This window comes from Ursus americanus, chromosome 2 (genome assembly GCF_024610735.1).
Source record: "Ursus americanus isolate L20-20 chromosome 2, mUrsAme1.1.p, whole genome shotgun sequence".
In the NCBI taxonomy this organism is placed as follows: domain Eukaryota; kingdom Metazoa; phylum Chordata; class Mammalia; order Carnivora; family Ursidae; genus Ursus; species Ursus americanus.
This window is the reverse complement of record NC_142128.1, coordinates 92620557-92641920: the sequence shown is the minus strand read 5'-3', so window position 1 is coordinate 92641920 and position 21364 is coordinate 92620557. Positions and strand designations below refer to the sequence as shown.

Below are 21364 nucleotides of genomic sequence, written 5' to 3'. Positions count from 1 at the left end.
TCTTCCTGTTTTCCTTCTTTCTTCTGCCTGCCAGCTCTTGTGCCTTCTCTGCTCTCTGCTTTCTCTCTTTTTTCTCCCTCTTCCCCTTTCCCCTCTTTCTCTGACAGTTTCTGTGTTTTTACAGATATGGAACTTCACAAATTTATATTCACTGCCCACTCTGTAACAGTAATAAATAAACCTGGGGCCTCTTAGGCTTAACTAAAAGCAGATACAAGAGCTGGTTCACTTACCTCACCACCCCTCAAACAATTCTAAGTTGGCCTGTGGTCTTTAGTTACCCAGTTATTATGGGATGTCTCTAAATCTAATCCTTAACCACTTACGAACAACCCCCCCCCCCCCCGGAAAATCACTATTTGTGAAACTTCGTAAGCAGTCTCTTTCAGGGTAAACAGTCAATTTTCAGGGTGCTTTATTTGGGAAAATAAGTGTCAGAATTTATGACTCCAGAGCCCTGCTGAGTTATTATTCATCATTCTAGCATTTTAACAGCTGTTGTCTCTTCATTTTCACTCCCACATTGGTTTCCTTCCAGATTGCAGACGTCCTGTAGTAGCTACAATAGGGAGGAGTGACGGCATTACACAAGACGGGGAAGAGCAGTGGAGCGATGAGCAGCCCCCTCATGCGGGCAGGGGGGCGGCACTGTCCTGATCAGCACACCTTTCCTGTGCACCAGCCTTCTTTCTATTTTTATTTCTGAAAAGACAACCAGATTTAACAAGAAACCTTATAAGAATTGCTTTTAAAAACCGAATTCCACCTTCCTAACATTAATTTCAGGTTTTATATATCTCCTCCCACACGCATAAGAACTTTTCCCTAGCTACAGTTATTGCTAGGGACACACTGCTCTTTATTCCCAGCTGCAGGCAGACAAACTTTGCTGTTGCGGCTGCAGAAGGTAACTAACTGCTTCTCCAACACTTCGTGTAACCTAGCTCCATGCCCCCCATGTCTAACGGGTCACAAATATTTATCAGTAAAATATGGTCAAGCCTTTTGGAGTTCACAACCTAGTGAGACAACGAGAGAGAGACAGTAAGGCACCGTTGGTCTTTCAAATGGCCGTTGCCAAGCCTTTCACCTTTTCGTTCAGTCTATCCAGAGTGGTAAAGCAAGAGCCTATCAATCAGACAGGAGTCATAGCCCTCTGAAAATCCCAGCAATCTCTTCTTTCCTGTCACCCAGGAGTTACTTCTGATTCTCCCCAGCCCTGCCAGCTGCCAGAAAACATTTTTCCCCCTGTTTTCAGAGCCTCTAACCTCTCTGCAAAGTAAATCCCTCCCTTAGCCTAGTCTCCCTTTCCACATTCTGGTCTCTCCCAGGAATGCCTTCCTTGCCCGCCCTCCTTCCCTCCTTCCCATGGCACTTCCTGCTAGATTTTGGGAAAAGAATTCTAACTTCTGTAGCTCCAACTCTTACTCAGCTGTGTCTTGGTTGGGCTCCTGAGTTTTCATAAGCAAACGTCATGCTTACCTCAGCTCTCCTGACTCTTATAGGTATGGCTCTGCTGTCAGTTTAAAAATATCTACACTCCCAAGTATTTGTTCTCTTTGATGCTCTGTGTTTATGGTTGGTTGTAAAAAAATATCTGGGATGAATGAGCTGAAGAATATGAAGTCTTTCTTTAATCTGTTCTAAAAAAAAAAGAAGAAAAAAGAATTCTAACTTCTTCCCTCTGGAATGGACTCAGCCCGTGGAGCACGTACCTTCAGTGTAGCAGAGGTTATTAAACTAATTCCCTACAAGGGCCAGGCCGGACAGATGGTATTCTCTCAATTTTGCATAGCAAGTATACGGGACTATTCTTCACTTTGACAAAGAAATATGCTCTATCTTATTCCTCCTTGAAACATATGGCCCTTGGTCAACCTTTCATTTTCACAATTTTGACAGAGATAGGGATACATTAGGATAGGATTCATTTTCCTCCTACTTCTGTTCTAAGAAAAATAACAGTGTAAGGGTGGGATTAACATGACAATAGACACGAATGTCGGTATGTTGTGGGGAGGGACCTTCTGAATAACAGGGAACATATGTCCTCTTAGTAGGCTACTGTCCAGCCATTGTTCACCCACATTCAACATGGGCCTAGTGTAGCTAGATCCTCTCTTTCCAGGAGACAGAAATGCAGATATTTTTGTAAAAAGTTCTGTTTTCAAATGTTGTCAGCTAATTCAAAAGAATGTAAGATGCTGCAGAGGCTAGAGTGAATAAGCATGCCAGGTGCAAGAAAACTTCCCAGTGTGCAGTCTCTGGCACTACAAATCCTAACAGGCGTTTATCTTATTTTATTATATTTGCTTAATTTACAACAGACAGTTCCATAATTATGCTTTTTATAGCAATCAATAGTCTATTTCTGTATTAATTCTCCGTATTTGTGGTATGTCTGTGTTTTCTATCCTATCTCCATGGCATTAATAATCTTGCATTAAAGTCAAATTACCCTCCTTTCCCTCCCCTTTTTCTCCCTCCCCTGCCAAAGGAGTTAAGACATAGCTCTTTTAAAACCAAAGCTTGGAGTCAAATTAGTTTAGATATCAAATTGCAGTAGCTTTATAGAGTTCTCTAGAGTTGCTAGAAATGTTACCAGTAATCTTACTGTAAATCCTTGTTCAGGGGGAGAACTGAGTAAATATGGTTAGTGTGCGTGCATGCACACACCCCCACAGCACTATGATGAAAACTGAAATCACAGTGAGTCACTTCTTTTAACACTCTTATGTGCCTTCCTTAAGTCTAAGGAGCTCCATGCAGAGGATTTTCCCACTTCTGAACTCCCAACCATTTAGCACGCTCCCCCATCAGCATTTCCTCTGTATTTTTATCATAACTGTACGTACATCTGCCTTCCCTGTAAGAGCAGGGACTGTAGCTGTTGACTGCATCACCAGGCCTGGAACAGTGCCTTGCACACAGTTGGCAAAGCAAAACGTATTGCATAAGCCATTATCATCATCCAAATAATAGCTACCATTTCCAGAGCACTTACTATGTGCTAGGTAGTTTACCTACATTATCCTAAAGGCTCTCCCAAACCAGACCATCCAATCCAAAGCAGCACCCCAGCCACCCTCAAGCACAGAACCTTATTTTTATTTTTCCAAATAGGATTTACTGCTATCTAATATATTCTTATTTAATCCTGTCTCCCCTACTAGAAAGAAAGCTCCAAGAGAACAGTCATTTTATCTACCTCATGCTTGGCACCTAGCAAATAAATGAATCTAAACTTCCCAGTTCCTTGGGTGGCAGAGTTCACTTGCACACAGATCGCAGTAAGTATGCTTTAAAATGCATATGCAGATTTCAGGGGCACCTGGGTGGCTCAGTCCAGTGAGCAACTATCTCCTGGTTTATGCTCAGGTCATGATCTCATGGGCTGTGGGATAGAGTCCCTCCTGGGGGGGGGGGCGCTCATGCTCAGCAGGGAGTCCGCTTCAGATTCCCTCTCCCTCTGCCTCCCCCCCCCCAATAAATACATAAATCTTTAAAAAATGTGTATCTAGATTTCAGGATAATTGCGTTGAATATTTTATGGTTCACAATAACGGGAGAGGGGAGTGAAATAAAAGTTTAGTCACATTTCCCCAAGCAGTGACTGATGACACAGGTGCTGGAATTTTTGCTGCAATATGAAAGCCACTTCCTCTGACGTAAGGTCCTCTACATGTCTGGGTCTTGCCACATCCTCTGATACGGAGTTCACAATGGCTAGGCTGGCTAGGGTGGTCAGGATTCCAGAGCTCGGACTTATAGAGGGGTAAATGGAGGGGTCAGGCGACAAAGCGTGAGTGTACAGGAGGATCTCCGCGGATTCGGCAGCCCCCACACCGATTCTCCGCCTTAGGGGTTCCCTTCTACTGCGTTCCGCTTCCTTGCACTTTCAAAGGTCGGCCGCACTGCAGGATAAAACCTTGCTCACCCCCAAGCCTCCAGGGGGTGAGGTCAACTGAGTCTCACGTCACGTGGGTGGAGACGCACGCGGGTGCCCACAGGCTCCTGGCAGGCTCGGACGCAGCAGACGAGTACCCAGAGGTCCCCCACCGTTGGCCCGCCCCTCGCTCGGCCTGGTCGGACCCTCCCTCGCATCCGCGCAGACTTTGGCGCGGTCCAGTCCGCGGGCGGCCAAGTCCGGTCCCGCCCCTCGCTCCGCCACGGCCCCGCCCACCTAGTCTCCGCCTCTGGCCCCGCCCACTCCGCCCGCGTCCCGCCCCTCGTGGCCGCGCTTACTCTGCCGCCCGCAGCTACACCGCCGGAGTCGGCAAGCTGGTGGCTGTCGCGGCTGCGTGTCTTCGTCTTCCCGCGTCACCGCTGCCGCCATGCCCGGAGGTCTCCTTCTCGGGGACGAGGCTCCCAACTTCGAGGCCAATACTACCATAGGCCGCATCCGTTTCCACGACTTTCTAGGAGACTCGTAAGTGGCCGTCTCGTAGCCCTGCCCTGCCCTCGGGTTACGCCCGGCCTCGGAGGTGCCTTCCTTATTTCTTCTCCCTTCCGTCCTCCTTCTTGCTCAGCCTCCTGCTCGCCCCCGCCTCCTCCCCGCACCGGTTCCTGCACGTGCCTGTGGCTGAGTGGCGCCTGCCCCGCGTCGGTAGAGCGCTGCTGGGGGCCGGCCTCTGCCCCCCCGCCCCGCCGTCCCGCTGGCGGGCCCCGCGTGGCTGAGCTAGTTCCGCGGCGGGAAAGGGGGAGGGGAAAGAAATCGGGTTCCCGCAGGCCCGGGAACCGGAGGCGAATGCGGAGGGCTGGTTGCTTGTCTCACTCGGTTTCGTAAGCGGTGCCAAGAAGCGCGGTCAAGCCGAGGCCCAGCGGGGGGCAAGGGCCGGGCGGCATCAGCGGTCACGTCCCGGGATGCGTGCCCAGGGTCGCACCTCCCACCCTCCCTCCCTCGGTTCTGGAATTTGTTCCCTGGGGAAGGTGGGTGTTTAAGGCCAGAGTCTAAGGACACTGCTGGCTGAAGGCTCGGGACGGCCCAGCGCTTTATCTGAAGTCCTGCTTGCTGCAGTGGCATTTGCAGGCTTCTCGACACAAAACGTAAAATTTAAAACCACCAGCTCCCAAATAACTGGCTGAAAGACGTGCTGTCCAGAGCCTCCCCCAGTGGCTGGGATATGATTTGATAACAGCTCTGGGAGGAACCGAGAACACTCTGTATGTAGGTGTGTCCTTCATTCCAGAACTTGCAACACTGTGAGGGGAGGGCTTTCTGAGGTTGCTCCGTCGCACTGGCTGGTTCTTGCCTTCTAGCCGCGGCAGGCTCTTGCGGGCGCCTGGATGTTTGTACCTCCCCGCTTTGGAGACCCTTTTGTTTCCCTGTCGTGTGGCCCTCACCGCTTCCTGCCCCCCTGCTGCCTTGATTCCCGCACGTGGCCTTGCTGGTGATAGCCAAATCTGGCCTGGCAGTCATACCATTATGACTAGGAGTAAATCGGTGTTGGCCTGTTTTTACATTTTACAGCTCCTGATTCAGCAAGCTTTCAGGTTGCTTAGTTTTAATCTGAAACATTCCAGAGATGTGTCATTATATTATGGTTCCGTAGTTCCAGCAGCCGCACCACGTAGTTCCTTTTTTTTAAATTATGGAAGGATAATTGATATACAGTGTTTATTAGTTTCAGGCGTACAGCAGAGTAATGAGACAATTCAGTACATTACTCAGTGCTCATCACAGTGAGTGTAGTCGCCGTCTGTCACCATACATTGCAACATTATTGACTGTGTTCCCCATGCTGTACTTTTTATATCCATGACTTATATATTCTGTAACTGCAAGTCTGTACCTCTTAATTCCCCTTCGTCTATTTCACCCCCACCCCCTCTGGCAGCCACTGGTTCTTTGTATTTATGAGTCTGTTCCTGGCTTTTTGTGTGTTCGTTTTGCAACCTTTACAAAGGTTGTAAGGCTTAACAATTCCTCCATGATTTGTGTCCTTTTTATTACAGCATCCAGGTAAATGTGTGTATAGACAGAGAGGGAAGTTGATGAGATTAATCAATAACTAGACGGGGCTGCACAGAGAACCTGGGAGAGATTCTTAAATTTTAGGCATACACATCCCCTTACAACCCCTTAAATCCATTGTCCAGCCACTGATTAAGGGAAAAACTAAGCTTTGTGAAAGAGAGGACTAGGCTAGAAAAAAAAAGATGAGAAATAAAACATTCAGACCTTAAAGGTAGGAAAAGACCTCAGAAATACAGACTGTGTCCAGTCTCATAATCTAGGTATTAGTATTTCTCTAAAAGTCCATGGGATTTTCAGAGTACGTTCCTTCCCATTCCTATCTATGGCCCTCACCCCCATACAACAAAATCTTACCAGAACTCTTAGATTGTGTAAAGATACATACTGACACACCATAGCAATAATTACAAATGCTGTCACTATTTAAGCTAACCCTACTTTTTTGGGTTTCTTGTTGTTGTTTATTGGCCCCTAGACCTATCTTGAGTTCATTAAAAGTGGTACCTTCTCAGAGAGCCACGGGTAGGAAGATGAGAAAAATACCTGCATCTATAAAGAAGTAGGATAACAAATCCGCCTCACGTCAGGCATGGGGTAGTATTCCCTTCCCTACCCAGAAAGAAGTTTGAGCTCTTTATATAACAGATGAATTTTGCCTAATACAATTTTTCCCAACTCCATTTTGTGTGTGATCTCAATTCAGATGCCAGTTTTTGATCCAGGTATTTTGTGAAGGAAAAAAAATAAAATAATTTCAGACATTAGAGGTATCTGCCCTACCTCTGACAATTGGAAACAACTAAGGGGTTTGGGTCCTGCATTTGGTGAATGTAATGAGCTTTATCCTTGTGTTTGTAGGTATGTGCTAGAAGCAGCTACTTGACGTTTTCACCAAACAAAACATGTTTTCCTGGGGTTTTCTGGGGGTGAATGGGGACCCTTCCTTTAAAGGAGGAAACCTTTTGTCTTTTGAAAATAAGAAAGAAAATGAGAAAATGTAATTGAACTACTCTTAAGAGCACAGTAGGGAGACTTAGAGGGGGAGAGGGGGAAGGCAGGCCGTAGTAAGACATTCTCAGAGTTATCCTATTCCTAGCCACATGGCACACTGGAGTTTGGCTTCTGAGGGGGGCAGGATGTGAAACGGTTTAAACTCAGTTCCTTAGCATGATTCAGCAAAACCTTCTTGACATACAGTGGAAAGAATACGTCTCACACCTGACATTCATCAACCCTGTAGCAACACAGGAAGAAAGGTCCTGTTTATTTTTTTCTCAGCTCCTGGAGACTTTTCGCTTAAGTCTCATCTGACCCTTAAGCCAATCCTTTTCCATAGACTCTAAGGCCTAGATTGTACCCATGCCTAGATTATTTCTTTCAAAAGATGTATGTCCCTCTTACTGCCTATTTATAAAAAAGTAAACATACCACAATCCTCCAGAATCTTAAAAATATTACCTCTCTCTTCCCAGTCTTGCCATAGGGCCTTCTGTCCTTTTTGTGGGAAGGCGTTTCCTTTCCTGAAGCCTTGGGAGTCCAAGTGGCAGATGTAGACGGGAGGAAGAGGAACCCCTGTCTCTGCTTTTGTTCTTTGTGCTTCAGGAAACCTTGCAAACTTTGAGAGGTCAGCTTGGCATCCAGGCTAGGTTTAGTAAGCTACTAGTTTAGGATCCTGGTTTAACATACCTCAACAAAGGTTGTGGAAAGCCAAGTGTTAAATTTTCCTTTTCAGTCAGAAGAGTAGTTTCTGTTGCCACAGAGAAGGAAATGATAGTCCAAAAGTTCTTGGTGACTTTTAGCTTGAAATATGCTTAAAATCTATACGTAAAGTTTTACGTTAGGTTATGATAATTTAGATACTAGGATTTACCTAAGAATCTGTAGTTGTAAAAATCTGTTGTTGGCTCTCAGTTTTCTGCCCACTTGGTCTAAAGCAAGAAGAAAAGAAACTGCAAACGAAGAGACAGGTGAAACTTACACAGGGTGCAAAGATTGGGTGTCCTGTTTGGCAGGCTAGGTCAGAAAAGTCGAATTACAAAAGTTTTTATATCCATTCACTGCAAAGAAGCCAAGTGTCAACTTTAATTTTACATATAAATAGGGGATAGAAGCCTGTTAATTTCAGATTACATAACCTGCTTATTATTGCAATCAGGCAGTCGGATTGGGGCACATCCGGGACATCCATTGTTGAAGCTGAATGTCACCGTCTCTGTGCCTAGGAAAAAAAATTGAAGTGAGTAAGCAGGGCGGGGAAAGTTATTTCAATAAGCTTGTTGGTTTGAGTAGCACAGATTTTATGAGCTGAGAAGAGTCAGGGTGGCCCTACAGTTATTAAAGGAAGCAACACCCTTAAATTAGTCTTTTAAGACATTTATCATGTGGAACTTCATATGTTTGGTTGAATTGAGCTTTAAACATGGGCTTTTCTGGAGTAAGACGTAAGTAAGATGATCAGAAAGTATTCCTTGACAAAAATCTAAAAGTAATTGTCCTCATAAGCATTCATTTCAAAAAGAAAGTCATTTTTGACCTAGGATTTGTGATATCTCATCCTACGTGATGGTGATAACCTCTCCAGTAAGTTGTGACTTCCTTTTGCTTTCTTTCAGATGGGGCATTCTCTTCTCCCACCCTCGGGATTTTACCCCTGTGTGTACCACGGAGCTTGGCAGAGCTGCAAAGCTGGCACCAGAATTTGCCAAGAAGAACGTTAAGATGATTGCCCTTTCAGTGGACAGTGTTGAAGACCATCTTGCCTGGAGCAAGGTATGGTACCAGTTGGCATGTGCTTTGAAATTATAGATCAAGTTAATAAATCATATGGAGTAGCTTGGTTTTGGTTTTGTTTTTTTAATTTTTACTTAAATTCAATTTCATTAACATATAGTGTATTATTAATTTCAGGGATAGAATTTAGTGTTTCATTAGTTAGGTGTAACATCCAGTGCTCATTACATCAAGTGCCCTCCTTAATGCCAGTCACCCAGTTACCCCATCCTTCCACCCCTCTCCCCTCCAGCAGCACTCAGTTTGTTCCCTATAGTTAAGAGTCTGTTATGGTTTGCTTCCCTCTCTGTTTTATCTTACTTTTTTTTTCCTTCCCTTCCCCTATGTTCATCTGTTTTGTTTCTTAAATTCCACATGTGAGTGAAATCATATGGTATTTGTCTTTCTCTGACTGACCTATTTCACTTAGCATAATACCTTCTAGTTCCATCCACATTGTTGCAAATGGCAAGATTTCATTCTTTTTGATGGCTGAGTAATATTCCTGTGTGTGTGTGTGTGTGTGTGTGTGTGTGTGTGTGTACCACATCCCTTCATCTGTCAATGGACATCTGGGCTCTTTCCATATTTTGGCTATTGTAGACATTGTTGCTGTAAACACTGGGGTGGTGTGTGCCCCTTTGAATCATTTTTTTTTTTAAGATTTTATTTATTTATTCGACAGAGAGAGAGACAGCCAGCGAGAGAGGGAACACAAGCAGGGGGAGTGGGAGAGGAAGAAGCAGGCTCATAGCGGAGGAGCCTGATGTGGGGCTCGATCCCATAATGCCGGGATCACGCCCTGAGCCGAAGGCAGATGCTTAGTGACTGAGCCACCCAGGCGCCCCTGAATCATTATTTTTGTATCCTTTGGGTAAACACCCAGTAGCACAATTGCTGGGTCATAGGGTAGTTCTATTTGTAACTTTTTGAGGAACCTCCATACTGTTTTCCAGAGTGGCTGCACCAGCTTGCATTCCCACCAATAGTGTAGGAAGGTTCCCCTTTCTCCCAACATCTGTTGTTTCCTGAGTTACTAATTTTTAGAGTAGCTTCGTTTTTTGAGGTAAAGGTACAAGTAACCTCAGATTCACTGATTTTTTTTTTTTTTTAAAGATTTTATTGATTTATTTGAGAGGTAGGGGGGCACAGAGGGAGAGTGAGAGGAAGAAGCAGACTTCCAGCCAAGCAGAGAACCCGACTCGGGACTTAATCCCAGGACCCTGAGATCATGATCTGAGCTGTAGGCAGACACTTAACTGACTGAGCCATCCAGGTGCCCCTCAGATTCACTGATTATCTGAAACTCTGACCTAGACCACACTGTGACCTCCACCTTACTAAATGCAATGCTCGGTTCTCAGCCCTAAAGTTTGTTGGCCTACTAGCCACTGATCACTGTACATTCTGAAACATTTTCCTCTCTTGGCTTCCAGACACATCTCTAGCTGTTCCTGCTTATGCTCAGACTGAGCTCCATCATCTCCCAACTCCTAATTTCTGCTGAATTTGCCCTTGACGCATTTCTTGGACACCCTCTCTTTTTATCTACACCCTTCCCCTTGGTGAACTCATCCACTTACAGCTAAATGCTGTGATTACCAAATTTCCATCTGTAGGCCAGACTCTGCTGGCTTCCAGACTGATAAAACCATTGCCAATTCAGCCTCTCTCCTGGGTTGTCCCATCATCTCACACCTCGTATATCTAACACAGGGTTCCTTTTCTTAATCCAAGGTCTTACTCAGTTAATGGACACTGCATTTTCATAGTTGCTCAGGCCAAAAAGCCAGGCGTCATCCTTAATTCCTCTCGTTTTTGCATATCCATGTCTGATTCATCAGTAAACTTGTCTACTCCACCTTAAAATTATACAGAATCCTGTTTGGCAGACGCTTTACCCAGGGGTCTTTTGGGTTTGCCCTCACCTCTTTCTGGTCTTGACTCAAATGACACCTCATTAAAGCCTTCCCATGGCCTCCTAATCTAAGATTATAACTCCCCTCCGTGCTCCTAGCCCCCTCTGATTAATTTTCTCCTTAGCACTTGTCACTTTCTAAAAGAAAATGCCCTGCACATTGCTAGTTTCATTTGTTCATTTGTCTGCACCCGGTGGAGGAGAGACGCAGTGGGGCCGACTCCCGTTCTGTGCACTGCTGAACAATGCTTGGTACCCAGTACGTCCTGGGTGGTGGGTCTGTATGTGTGGAATGCACGAACTGAAGGACTTGCCTACTTGCAACAGAAGGATTTACTGGGGCAATAAACGTGGTGGTCTAGGCTTAACTCAGCGTTTTGATGACTTTGCTACGATGTGCCACTAAATAACGCTGATAGGTAAGCTTGGAGGGCCGCTTACCAGGTACCATGCACTATGTCAACTGAAGAAAAGATGTGGTCCTGGGACCACATGTCAACTGAAGAAAAGATGTGGTCCTGGGACGCCTGCGTGGCTCAGTTGTTAAGCATCTGCCTTCGGCTCAGGTCATGATCCCAGGATCCTGGGATCGAGCCCCACATTGGGCTCCCTGCTCAGCAAGAAGCCTACTTCTCCCTATCCTAGTCCCCCTGCTTGTGTTCCCTCTCTCGCTCTCTGTCAAATAAATAAATAAAATCTTTAAAAAAAGAACAAAAAAAGATGTGGTCCTGACTTGTGAGTTGGCCACCTGGGGCTGCATTCTTTGGCCGTTTCATGCTTGTTGATTCTCAGTGTCTGAGATGAGAAGAACCGTGTGCAGGAGAAAAGAGAAGGGCATTGCTCTTTCTTGGGTTAGAATGTTTTTCCATTCCTTACATCTGGCTGTGAATAGTGGCTACGTTCCTATAGCGGCCTCACTGGTTGTTTCTCGTTTGTTTCTGGGAGCGGCCCTTTAAGGGAGATGTATAGTTTGCGCCTCGTGTTTGCTCATGAGAATACCTTTTCCTTCCACAGAGTTGGAGGGACTTGCTCAAGATTGTTCCTGCTGGGAAATGATGTAGTGCAGTTGGAACCTCACACCGGTGCTGTTTGTGATGCTAGGTGCTAGAGGACAGGCACTGGCCTGATTCAGGGTAGAATAAAGCCAAAGTATGTGGTTCTTTGGTGTTCGTGGATGTCACAGAATGCCCATTGAGCAAGTGGCCGTGTTGACAATTGTTACGGTATAGCGATCATTAAAACGAGAAGTTTCCTTCACCTGTTGTATAAGACCTCGGAAAGCACAGCAGCGCGCCCGGCTTCATCGTAGCTGGTGAGCTTCTGCTTGCGAATTTTCACAGTTGCGATTGCATTCAATAGGAGACATGTCCCAACCATCAGGAGCAGTGCCAGACCTTGACATTCAGCTGGTTAGATAGGAAACCTCAGAGCGCCTCTCGCATGAAGTCATACGGATCATTTTTTAGTTGTGATGACTTGATAGGGAGCCAGTGACAAGAGAAGGGAAGTGAAGATGATACAGCTAAGGGTCGTGTCAGAGTGTGCTGTTTCCCAGTTCAGAGTTCATCGATACCACTCTGACCCTGTCTCATCTCTGTGGAGAAATTAGATTCTGTAACTGCCATGACATCTACCCACTTTACTTTCAGGGCTCCACATAATAAACAGACCTCATTCCAACTTTAAATCCTCTTTTCCACTACTTCCTAAAACTCTGCACAGCTAAGTGACTCACTCTCTTCTCAGTTCTTTATGCTCAGACTTACCTGCATGTTTCATTAATATTGGCCTCTTACCTGTGAAGATCTGAGCAATCCTCCAAGGCCCTAGGTTGAAGTCTTTCCTGAAGTCTCGACTCCCTCCGCAGACCTATAAATGGGGACGTCAGTATGCCTCAGCAGTCACAGTCTGCCACGTACACGGTGTAGGCTTGCATCTGCTGCTACTCCACAGGGGAGTCGTCTGAACCAAAGAAGACGTTTCTCCGAAGGCAGGAGCCATGCCTTTACTCACCCACCCTGCTGACCCCGCTTTAAGTGCTGTACGATGCTTGATCTAATAAGAAAGCTGGGGTTTTTTCCCCAAGGCTTCTAAGGATAGGAAAAGTAGAAGTGCGTGAGTGACTGAGTGGCTCAGTCAATAAGCATTTGCCTTTGGCTCAGGTTGTGATCCTAGGGTCCTGGGATCAAGCCCCGCATCGGGCTTCTCCGCTGGGAGACTGCTTCTCCCTCTCCCACTCCCCCTGCTTGTATTCCTCTCACTGTGTCTCTCTTTGTCAAATAAATAAAATCTTAAAAAAAAAAAAAAGTGCATTTAACTAGGGGAAGAGAGCAGGGTAGGGAGGAGAGGACATTATTGTCTTTTAGCTCAGACCTGAAATGCTTTGTTTTCTCTGTGGATTTCACCCTACTGTAAATTTACCTCTGCCTTTTCACCCATAAAAATTTTACCTTTTACTTGTCCTTAAAGTATCTATTCAACTCTCTATTCTTGGGTTTGCTTTAACTTTTGTGATTTTTTCCCCCCATTTCTTAATAATTAGACTTCCAGTAGCGTCATGACTGGGTCAGGGTACTTAGCAGGTGGGGGCCAGATCTATAGAATTGTCTCTGCATGTGGCATTATTTCTAGATGTGATGGACTTAATGAACCCATTATTTCTGATGGTATTTACTTGTTGGGTATCCAAAAGTACCTTGGATTGGGATCTAACTCTATAGTATTCGACTTTTAAAGCTGCTTTCTTGCTGCTTCAAGTAATAAAAGCATGACAAATTTTGAGAGAACTGGGCAGGGAAAGGGTCTATGGTTATAACGTAAATACTGTGCTATCCTGTTCTGTCAGTGACTGATTGGGATGAGGAGTGTTCATTCATTCATTCTCTTATTCAGATTGCTTAAGAGAAAATGATGACTGTGGTCCTCTTCCCTGTCTTGCAAGTTGATAGCCATTAACAGATTGAATTCAGAAGATGTGCTTGGTCTAGATTTCTTTTTCCTCTCTCACCTGCATTTCAGGATATCAATGCTTACAACGGTCAGGAGCCCACAGAAACATTACCTTTCCCCATCATTGATGACAAGAATCGGGACCTTGCCATCCTATTAGGCATGCTGGACCCAGCAGAGAAGGATGAAAAGGGCATGCCTGTGACAGCACGTGTGGTGAGTGGTAGAAATCCATGAAGGAGTCCTCATGACCGGCTAGGCCCTATGTCAAATTGAGTGCTTGCACCAACTCCAGGAAACAGGGGAATATCCCCAGTTACAAAATAACTGTATTGATGGCAATTTCACTGATCACCTGTACTGTTAATGCAAAGTAAAACTTTCAGCTAAATTTTTAAGTTGCTGAATTTGACAGCTTTTGGAAATCTGCATAAAATAAGTAGTTATCCTGAGATGTCATCTAGAAGTGAGAAATCTTTTCTCCAGCTCTCCTGACAGCCCTCTCTTCAAAGTGGTAGGCCACACCCTTTTCCATCAGGCAGCTCTGGTTTGGAATTTCTTTTTTTTTTTTTTTTTTAAGATTTTATTTATTTATTCGACAGAGATAGAGACAGCCAGCGAGAGAGGGAACACAAGCAGGGGGAGTGGGAGAGGAAGAAGCAGGCTCATAGCAGAAGAGCCTGATGTGGGGCTCGATCCCAGATCGCTGGGATCACGCCCTGAGCCAAAGGCAGACGCTTAACCGCTGTGCCACCCAGGCGCCCCTGGTTTGGAATTTCTATTTGTTCTGTCCTTACCCACTAGAGAGCAAGCTTAGTCCCTCATCTGCAAAAATGTACAACTATTTGAGGACCAGTATCAGCTCCGATTAGTATATTTTTAAGATAACTGTCCCTAGTGAACATAGTACCTTCCTGAGGCCTTTCCTGGATTCAATTTGCGTATCAGTTTTTTGTACTGAGACAGCCAGAGCCAATAGAATTCCCTTCTAAGTTTAGAAAAATAACACGGAGGGGCACCTGGCTCGCTCAGTCAGTAGAGCATGCGACTCTTGATCGTGGGGTTGTGAGTTCAAGCCCCACACTGGGTGTTGAGATCACTTAAAAGCCACCCAGATTAACAGTTTGATGTATCCTTCTAGATGTTTGGGGGGGCGGGGAGGTGTTTTGTTTGTTTTTGCTTTTTATTTTAACACCCTTGAACATTGCTAATGACTGAAGAGCTTTCAAAGAGGCTTTAGTATCAAAAACACTTAAAGAATTCTGTTTATGCTTTTGTTTGCTTTACAGGTGTTTGTTTTTGGCCCTGATAAGAAACTGAAGCTGTCTATCCTCTACCCAGCAACAACTGGCAGGAACTTTGATGAGATTCTCAGAGTGATTACCTCTCTCCAGCTAACGGCAGAAAAGAGGGTTGCCACCCCGGTTGATTGGAAGGTAAAGGTGTTAAAAGGGCAGATATTTACCTTCCCTGCAAGGCTTAAGGGGCTGGTCTCTAAATGGCTATCTTCAGGGTCTTTGCTTCCTGGGCTCTTTTTCTGGCATGCACATACACGGGCTGGACTTCTCCTTGTGGCTGAGTTTCAGATTTGCTGTGAGGCCATTGTCAAGGTCTTTAACACCTTTTATATAAAATACAAATTCATATATTGCTTTCTAACTTTTAGATCATTTGATCAAGTTAATTGGTCAGAGTGATGCCTTTTAATAAAAGAATTTTTTAAAAAACCTTTAACCCTTCCCAAAACTAGCAAAATGATGGCAAAATATTTATTTATAGCTAGACTTAGATTGGCCACTTAAGTCATGGTTATAAAACGCTGTGGTGTATTAATGTCATGGAGCATTTCATTTCTCTTAAGCTTCTTTCAGTCTTTTAAACTCATGTAGAATTCTTGGAATCTTGTTCATAAACTTTTAATCTCTAGGATTTCTGCAAAAGGTAGGACAGGGCTATCACAAGGGTTTCTTCATGTAGCCGCATTTTTAAAATATCCTAACCTGAATACCAGGTGGTGGTGTTTTGTTTTTCTGACAGGCAAATCATTTAAATTCTGTATATCCATCCCCCGAACATGTGTCTGCTGAGCCCAGGCAGAAGGCGCTGGGATACAGCAGCAAACAGTATAAATATAAACACAAATAGAAGTGCCTCCCCTCCTAGAGCTTACACTCCAGTGGGTGGAGACAAACAGTAAGCAGGTTTACTGTGTGTTAGGTGACAATGAGGGTGACAGAATAATCAAGCAGAGGTGGGGAATGCAGGGGTGGGAGGGTTGCTTTTATAATTGGCTGCCAAGGAAGGCCTTTCTCTGAAGGGAACTTTGGGAAGGACACGAAGAAAGCAAGGGACCAAGTCATGCATATTTATGAGCGAAGAGCACTGCAGGCAGAAGGAACAGCTAACGAAAACGAGCTTGGTGGTTTCAAGAAACAAGAAAAGCCAGCGTGCCTGGAAGAGAAGGAGCAGGAAGTGGGGTGAGGAGCCAGGGATGAGAGAGGAAGCAGGATTCATTCACACAGGTCAGCCATAAGGACTTAGAATTCACATTTTAAAGTGTGATGCCAAGCCATCACTGGGTTTGAAATAAGACTGTACTTCTTGTTAAGAGAGGGAAATCGTTCCCTCATGAAAGTGTCGAAGATCAGCCTGTGAAAACAGAATTCCTCAGAGGAGAGAGAGTAACCAATACTGAGTTCTCATGAGCACCTGTAGCTGCTTTTCTAAAGTCAACTCTTGCCTTTAGGCTTCCCTATAAGATTGGATTTCACCATTGTCAATGTCTTTCAATAGGATGGAGATAGCGTGATGGTTCTTCCCACCATCCCTGAAGATGAAGCCAAAAAACTCTTCCCTAAAGGAGTCTTCACCAAAGAGCTCCCATCTGGCAAGAAGTACCTCCGCTACACGCCCCAGCCATAGTCTCTCCGCGGAGCTGGTGCTGGAGCTGTTGGCTTAGCTCAGTGAGCCGGACGATGCCGGCTGCCAGTCATGTTCTCCGGCAACTGTTCCATTAAAACATCCTGGTGTGATCGCAGCCAAGGTCTTTAGGTTGCTCTACTACTGGCTTATTAAATGAAAATGGCACTAAAAATTTCTTGGGATCCTTTCCTCTGTGCCTTCACCAGCATTCAACTCTGTTCATATACTTAGTTCATATACTCTCGTCCGCTGACTCTGTGAAAAATAGTCCGTATGGGAGGCTCAGATCTTGGATCTCTACGGGATTTGGGATCAGTGGGGTAGTACGGTTGAAAAAGCCTGCTTTGCTCCATCATAGAATGACTACCCGCTTTTCAGCTGTTCTAATCAAATCCAGAACTTGAGGTTGAGATTCCTCTGTGATAGGTGAGTATATAACCCCAAAACTGAGAATATCGGTGTTCTTCACGGTTCAGTGTTTGGACCACAATGGGGGCCAAAAACCTTTCAGTTCTGTGCTTTTTCATTAGATAACTGAAGTAGGATGAACAGGGGGAAAGATCTTTAAATATTTTCTTATAAAGAAAATGTTTCAATAAATTTCTCTCAAAAGAGGGAGGCTGTGGAGAAGGCTCCACTTGCGTGCCAGGGCGGTGTACCGGCTGCCGGGTGCCTTTCGAACAAATTCCGTCTGTGGTCTACTCTGTGCTGAGAGACGCAAGCAAGGGCACACCTCGGGAAGAGAGGAGAAGATGACAGAAAACGTTTTATTATAGAACTCTTCTTGCAGTGAGGGGGTGGGACTGTTTTCTGATTCTGGCTTTTTGGGGATCAGCAAATAAATTCTTTGTTAAAACTGGATCAGAGAATTCTGTCGTCACGTTTCGAAGCCCTGGTTTAGACCCTGCCCTGCAGGGCAGTGGTTTGCTTGCTGGAATTGGCATTGGTACTTCTCTCCACAGGCAGATCCATAAAATTTAATGGAATGAAAATGGAGGAGCAGCTGACAAGTGATTTTACCACAACTCTGGCTCAGTTTGCTCCTTCCTGTTACTTCCCTGGGTCCTTGAGTTTGTGACTCTTGCTGTAAAGATCTCTCCTATTACTTTACTTGGATTACTAGACTTAAGAATATGAATCTTGAGGAGAATAGTACAGCTGTGCTTATTGGGAAAAAATACTAACTACTCTGAACTCATGCTCTCTCAGACTTTTATTAGACTATGCTAATAATGTCGTGGGTTTAGAAAGAAGTGTCCCATACTTGGTATAGTCTCTTGCATGTAGCCCTTTATATTTTTTTTGCATGTAATAATATAAAACATGATGCCAGGTGTTAGACAAGTCATTAAGTCTTTAGTTTCCTTGAATTCTCCACATGTAAAATTCTAGTGACACCAGGAAGGTTGAGAATGGAGTGAAAATTCCCAGGTTACCCAATATCCTGAAGAATGGTGGTCTGAAAGACAAGAGGACTGGTGTCCTGCTCTTGTCTCTTCAAGTCACAGTAAATTTTGCCCTTAAAGAACTAATACCTGGTCCTAACTAATCCCTAGATCCTTAGTCCCCTGTCACTTCCCGAGCTATTCGATTCCTTGCTGTTCTCTTCTGTTGGCTTTTTGACTCCCCTAGTCCTTGTCTCTTGGAGAGGCTGGCTTCAACTTTCTTTCATGGTGACAGTTCAAAATCTAAATCTCCCAACAGTAATTAGCCAGACCTGAGTGTTGGTCTTTACTGACTGATGGAACATGTCCCATTGAATTTGCAAATTCAGAATCAAATTCATCAACTTTTCCCCCAGTAAATCTATCACCTCTCCCCCATCTCTCCCTCAGGCACCCAAACCTTGGAGTTTTGTTTGGCCATCTCTACTCTATCCATATACATGATGTCAATATAAAGACAGTGAAAAAGCTCAAAGAAAAGGAGGGCATGTACCCCCCAAATCAAGCTCTGGCTCTGTCACCAAGCAGCCATGAGACTTTGTGAAAGTATTCTTTTCCAGTTATAAAATATTACATAATAAGTACTCATTTCCAGGGTAGAAGTGATCCTAAGTACATCTTTAATACACTAGTGGGCATGGAGAGTAGAGCTCCCCTATCGAAAGTTGCTGCTTTCAGTTTTCATGGGAGAACAGAATAAATTGCATCATGCATTCAAAGATTTATTACTTGGAAGTGAATTCATACATGACCATCGTGACTAAGAAGCATGAGTCTGAGAGGTGCCCATAGGACTTTGGCGGGAATACACAGGCATCTAAGATTCTCAAAGTGGTGAGCATGTGACTCCTGTGTGGTCTTGCCACAAGTCTGATCTCACTTTTAACCTGCACCCTAAGTGTAGGAATCTTCATTGAGGAGATGCTTGGCGTAGGGGGAAGGAGCCAGAACGGCTATGTCTAAGTGGCCAAGTCAAGATGCCACTGGGTGCAGCGAACTGGCTGACGTAGAGGTTTACTCCCTCCTACTCCACTCCTCGGGGTAAGGCAAATTGAAATACAACTTTAATTTTAGCTTAAAGGGTGTGCTAACTAGATATGAGGTCATTACCACTTTCTTGGCAGTAACTGATTCAGAAATGGGCAAGTGATTTCTGTTCTTTTGAACAGGACACAAATGGAGGGTCATTGGAGTTTCTAGAAGAATTCAGTCCCCTGACAGCAACTGGAAGCAGCATCTCACACCCCGGGAGTGGGGAACCACAGAATGAGGCTGTAAAGGTGAACAGCAAAGTGGAGAGAAAAATCTGATTCTCCTTCATCTTCGGAGTCCACCAACCATGAACCTGTCCTACCTCTTGACTTCCATAGTGTATAAAATAGTAAATTTCCTTAAGATTTAAGCCTTTTTGAGTTGGGTTTAGGCCAAAAGCATCCTAACATATATATGGAATGAAGTCGTGCCCTCTAGTTCTTTCACATACGTGGTAAAGTCCCTCCTACGCAAGACTGCGGAAGAGATAAGGGCATCTCAGGTGTCAGAGGTAATCACATGAGGAGTGTTCAACTGCAGAGCCCGGGGGCTACCCCCAGAGACTGATTGTCCAGGTGGCCAGACGTTCTTGTTGGTAACAACCCAGATGATTGTGATGCGGAGTCCAGCAGATACTGGGGTTGTTAACCCAATATGCATTTACCCCTTATTTTTCACTGAAACACCAAGATTGTATTAAGGGTGGCAAAGTGAGGTGCCAGTTAAAATTCATCTTAAGGTGGTAGGTTTGAGCGCCTGACAGTGCCGGCCTGGGATGAGGTCCATTCCTGACAAAAAGGCAAGAACCTCATAAAGAGAAAAACTCCTTGCCCTACTGAAAAGCCAGTAGGCTGCCTGGAGGCACAGGTGTCATTTTGCCAGCCCAAGGCTCCAAGTCCCAGGCCAAGGAGGAGGGAAGAGGCTGCAGCCTAGCTCCATGATAACTTCCTCAAGCAGCCGCACCCGCCCTCCTTGGCCTGTTTCCAGACATGCTGTTACCATAAGAAAAATGAAGCCCTTAATAGAATACGTCATAGAAAAGCGTTGTGTAGTGACAGATGGTAGGTGCCCTTGTGGTGAGCACAGCATAACGTTTAGAGAAATTGAATCACTGTGTTGTATACCTGAAACTAATGTAGCATTGTGTGTCAACATTTTTCTATAATGAAAAAAAGGAAAATGCAGCCTATGTGGCTCAGTCACAGTGGCCCGGTGCCTGTATCTGCACCCACATCCAGAATTTGCTGACACACTGGTGATCCACAGTCCCTGCTGAAATACTGCCCTGTTACGCTAGGTACCCAGAAGGTTCTAATAATTAGGACTGACTTTCTCACCTTTTCTTCTATTCTTGCTTCTATTCTGGTTTTCCCGAAAGTAGATAACTGAATATCCTTTCAAAATCTTGTTGAAATGAAAAGGGGCAATGGATTCCAAATAATAAACAACCAGCCCATAAAACTGAACTTTATTTGACTTTTAAAAAGAAATTGAAAAATGATACCAAGCAGTATTATGCAATGTAAGATTGTTAATTTCTCCTAAACTTTGCTTTCAGTAACTAAGATAGTGGAACATCGTTCCATTTTTCAACATTTACCAAATCGGGGAGGGAGGGAATAACTTTTCTCTGGAAAATGTTAGGGAGGCGCTAGCAACGTATCAAATTATAGGTCATATGCTTCAGTCAGTAATATATTAATTGTACAATGCTCTTGGTAACTTTTACTCTCATAAGTTGGTATAGCTGTTTGGTTTTGTTTGATAGGCCATGAATTGTATTATTATCCCGATGAATTTCTGAACATCTCTAGTAATAATGTAACTGCTTAAAATCAGAGCTCTTTTACAGCAGTCCATCAGTTGTGAAATAAATACAGCAGTTCAGTGTTCCAGCACCTTCTAAAGAACCTCCTTGTCAGGTCATCCTTCTGCGCTTGGGCCAGGAGGTGAGCTCAGTCTTTAACCTGACTCCTCATGTTACATTAGCACCATTAGTATTCTTTTCTAAAATGGGATCCGCTTTCCAACTCTACAAGAAACTCAAAAGTAAAATACTAGATGATGAGCATTTCAGGAAAACATTAACTATTCAATGCGATCAGAAAACTTACTGAGAAGTTCCTATTTTATCACCCGGAACATTCCCTCTAAAAGATCTTCTATATTAAGGGCTTCGAGAGAGACATGTACATCCCTGTTCCATCAGACATCCTCTTGTGAAGAGAGAGCGTGTTAATTCAGTAAGAGCAGTCCGACAAAGGTGCTCCTCAGGAAAAGAGAAATGTCAGGTGAGTTGAATTCCAGTTAACTTTGTGACCAATTCCAGGATGACTGGAAACCTCTCTCCTA

General features: G+C 44.6%; 2 protein-coding genes across 2 annotated transcripts in view; one reads left to right on the top strand and one right to left on the bottom strand.

Annotated features, from left to right (window-relative positions):
• The first annotated feature begins 4294 nt into the window (after nucleotides 1-4294).
• On the top strand, nucleotides 4295-17396 carry PRDX6 (peroxiredoxin 6). The gene is made up of 5 exons (XM_045811368.2): nucleotides 4295-4429; nucleotides 8590-8746; nucleotides 13683-13829; nucleotides 14903-15049; nucleotides 16407-17396. Exons 1-5 carry the CDS (start codon nucleotides 4335-4337, stop codon nucleotides 16533-16535), a joined length of 675 nt encoding a protein of 224 aa, XP_045667324.1. The 5' UTR covers nucleotides 4295-4334; the 3' UTR covers nucleotides 16536-17396.
• A 2350-nt stretch (nucleotides 17397-19746) lies between these two features.
• Nucleotides 19747-21364, bottom strand: part of SLC9C2 (solute carrier family 9 member C2 (putative)) — a 104059-nt gene continuing 102441 nt past the window's right edge. Inside the window, exon 27 of the mRNA XM_045811414.2 lies at nucleotides 19747-19800. Coding sequence (XP_045667370.2) covers nucleotides 19747-19800 — 54 coding nt within the window. The remainder of the gene's footprint in view (nucleotides 19801-21364) is intronic.

What these genes read in the sequence shown, in the direction of transcription:
- PRDX6 (XM_045811368.2), top strand. Translation starts at nt 4,335, where the DNA reads ATGCCCGGAGGTCTCCTTCTCGGGGACGAGGCTCCCAACTTCGAGGCC. An exon ending in CACGACTTTCTAGGAGACTC is followed by an intron (nt 4,430 to 8,589) that starts GTAAGTGGCCGT and finishes GCTTTCTTTCAG; the next exon opens with ATGGGGCATTCTCTTCTCCC. An exon ending in TGCCTGTGACAGCACGTGTG is followed by an intron (nt 13,830 to 14,902) that starts GTGAGTGGTAGA and finishes TTTGCTTTACAG; the next exon opens with GTGTTTGTTTTTGGCCCTGA.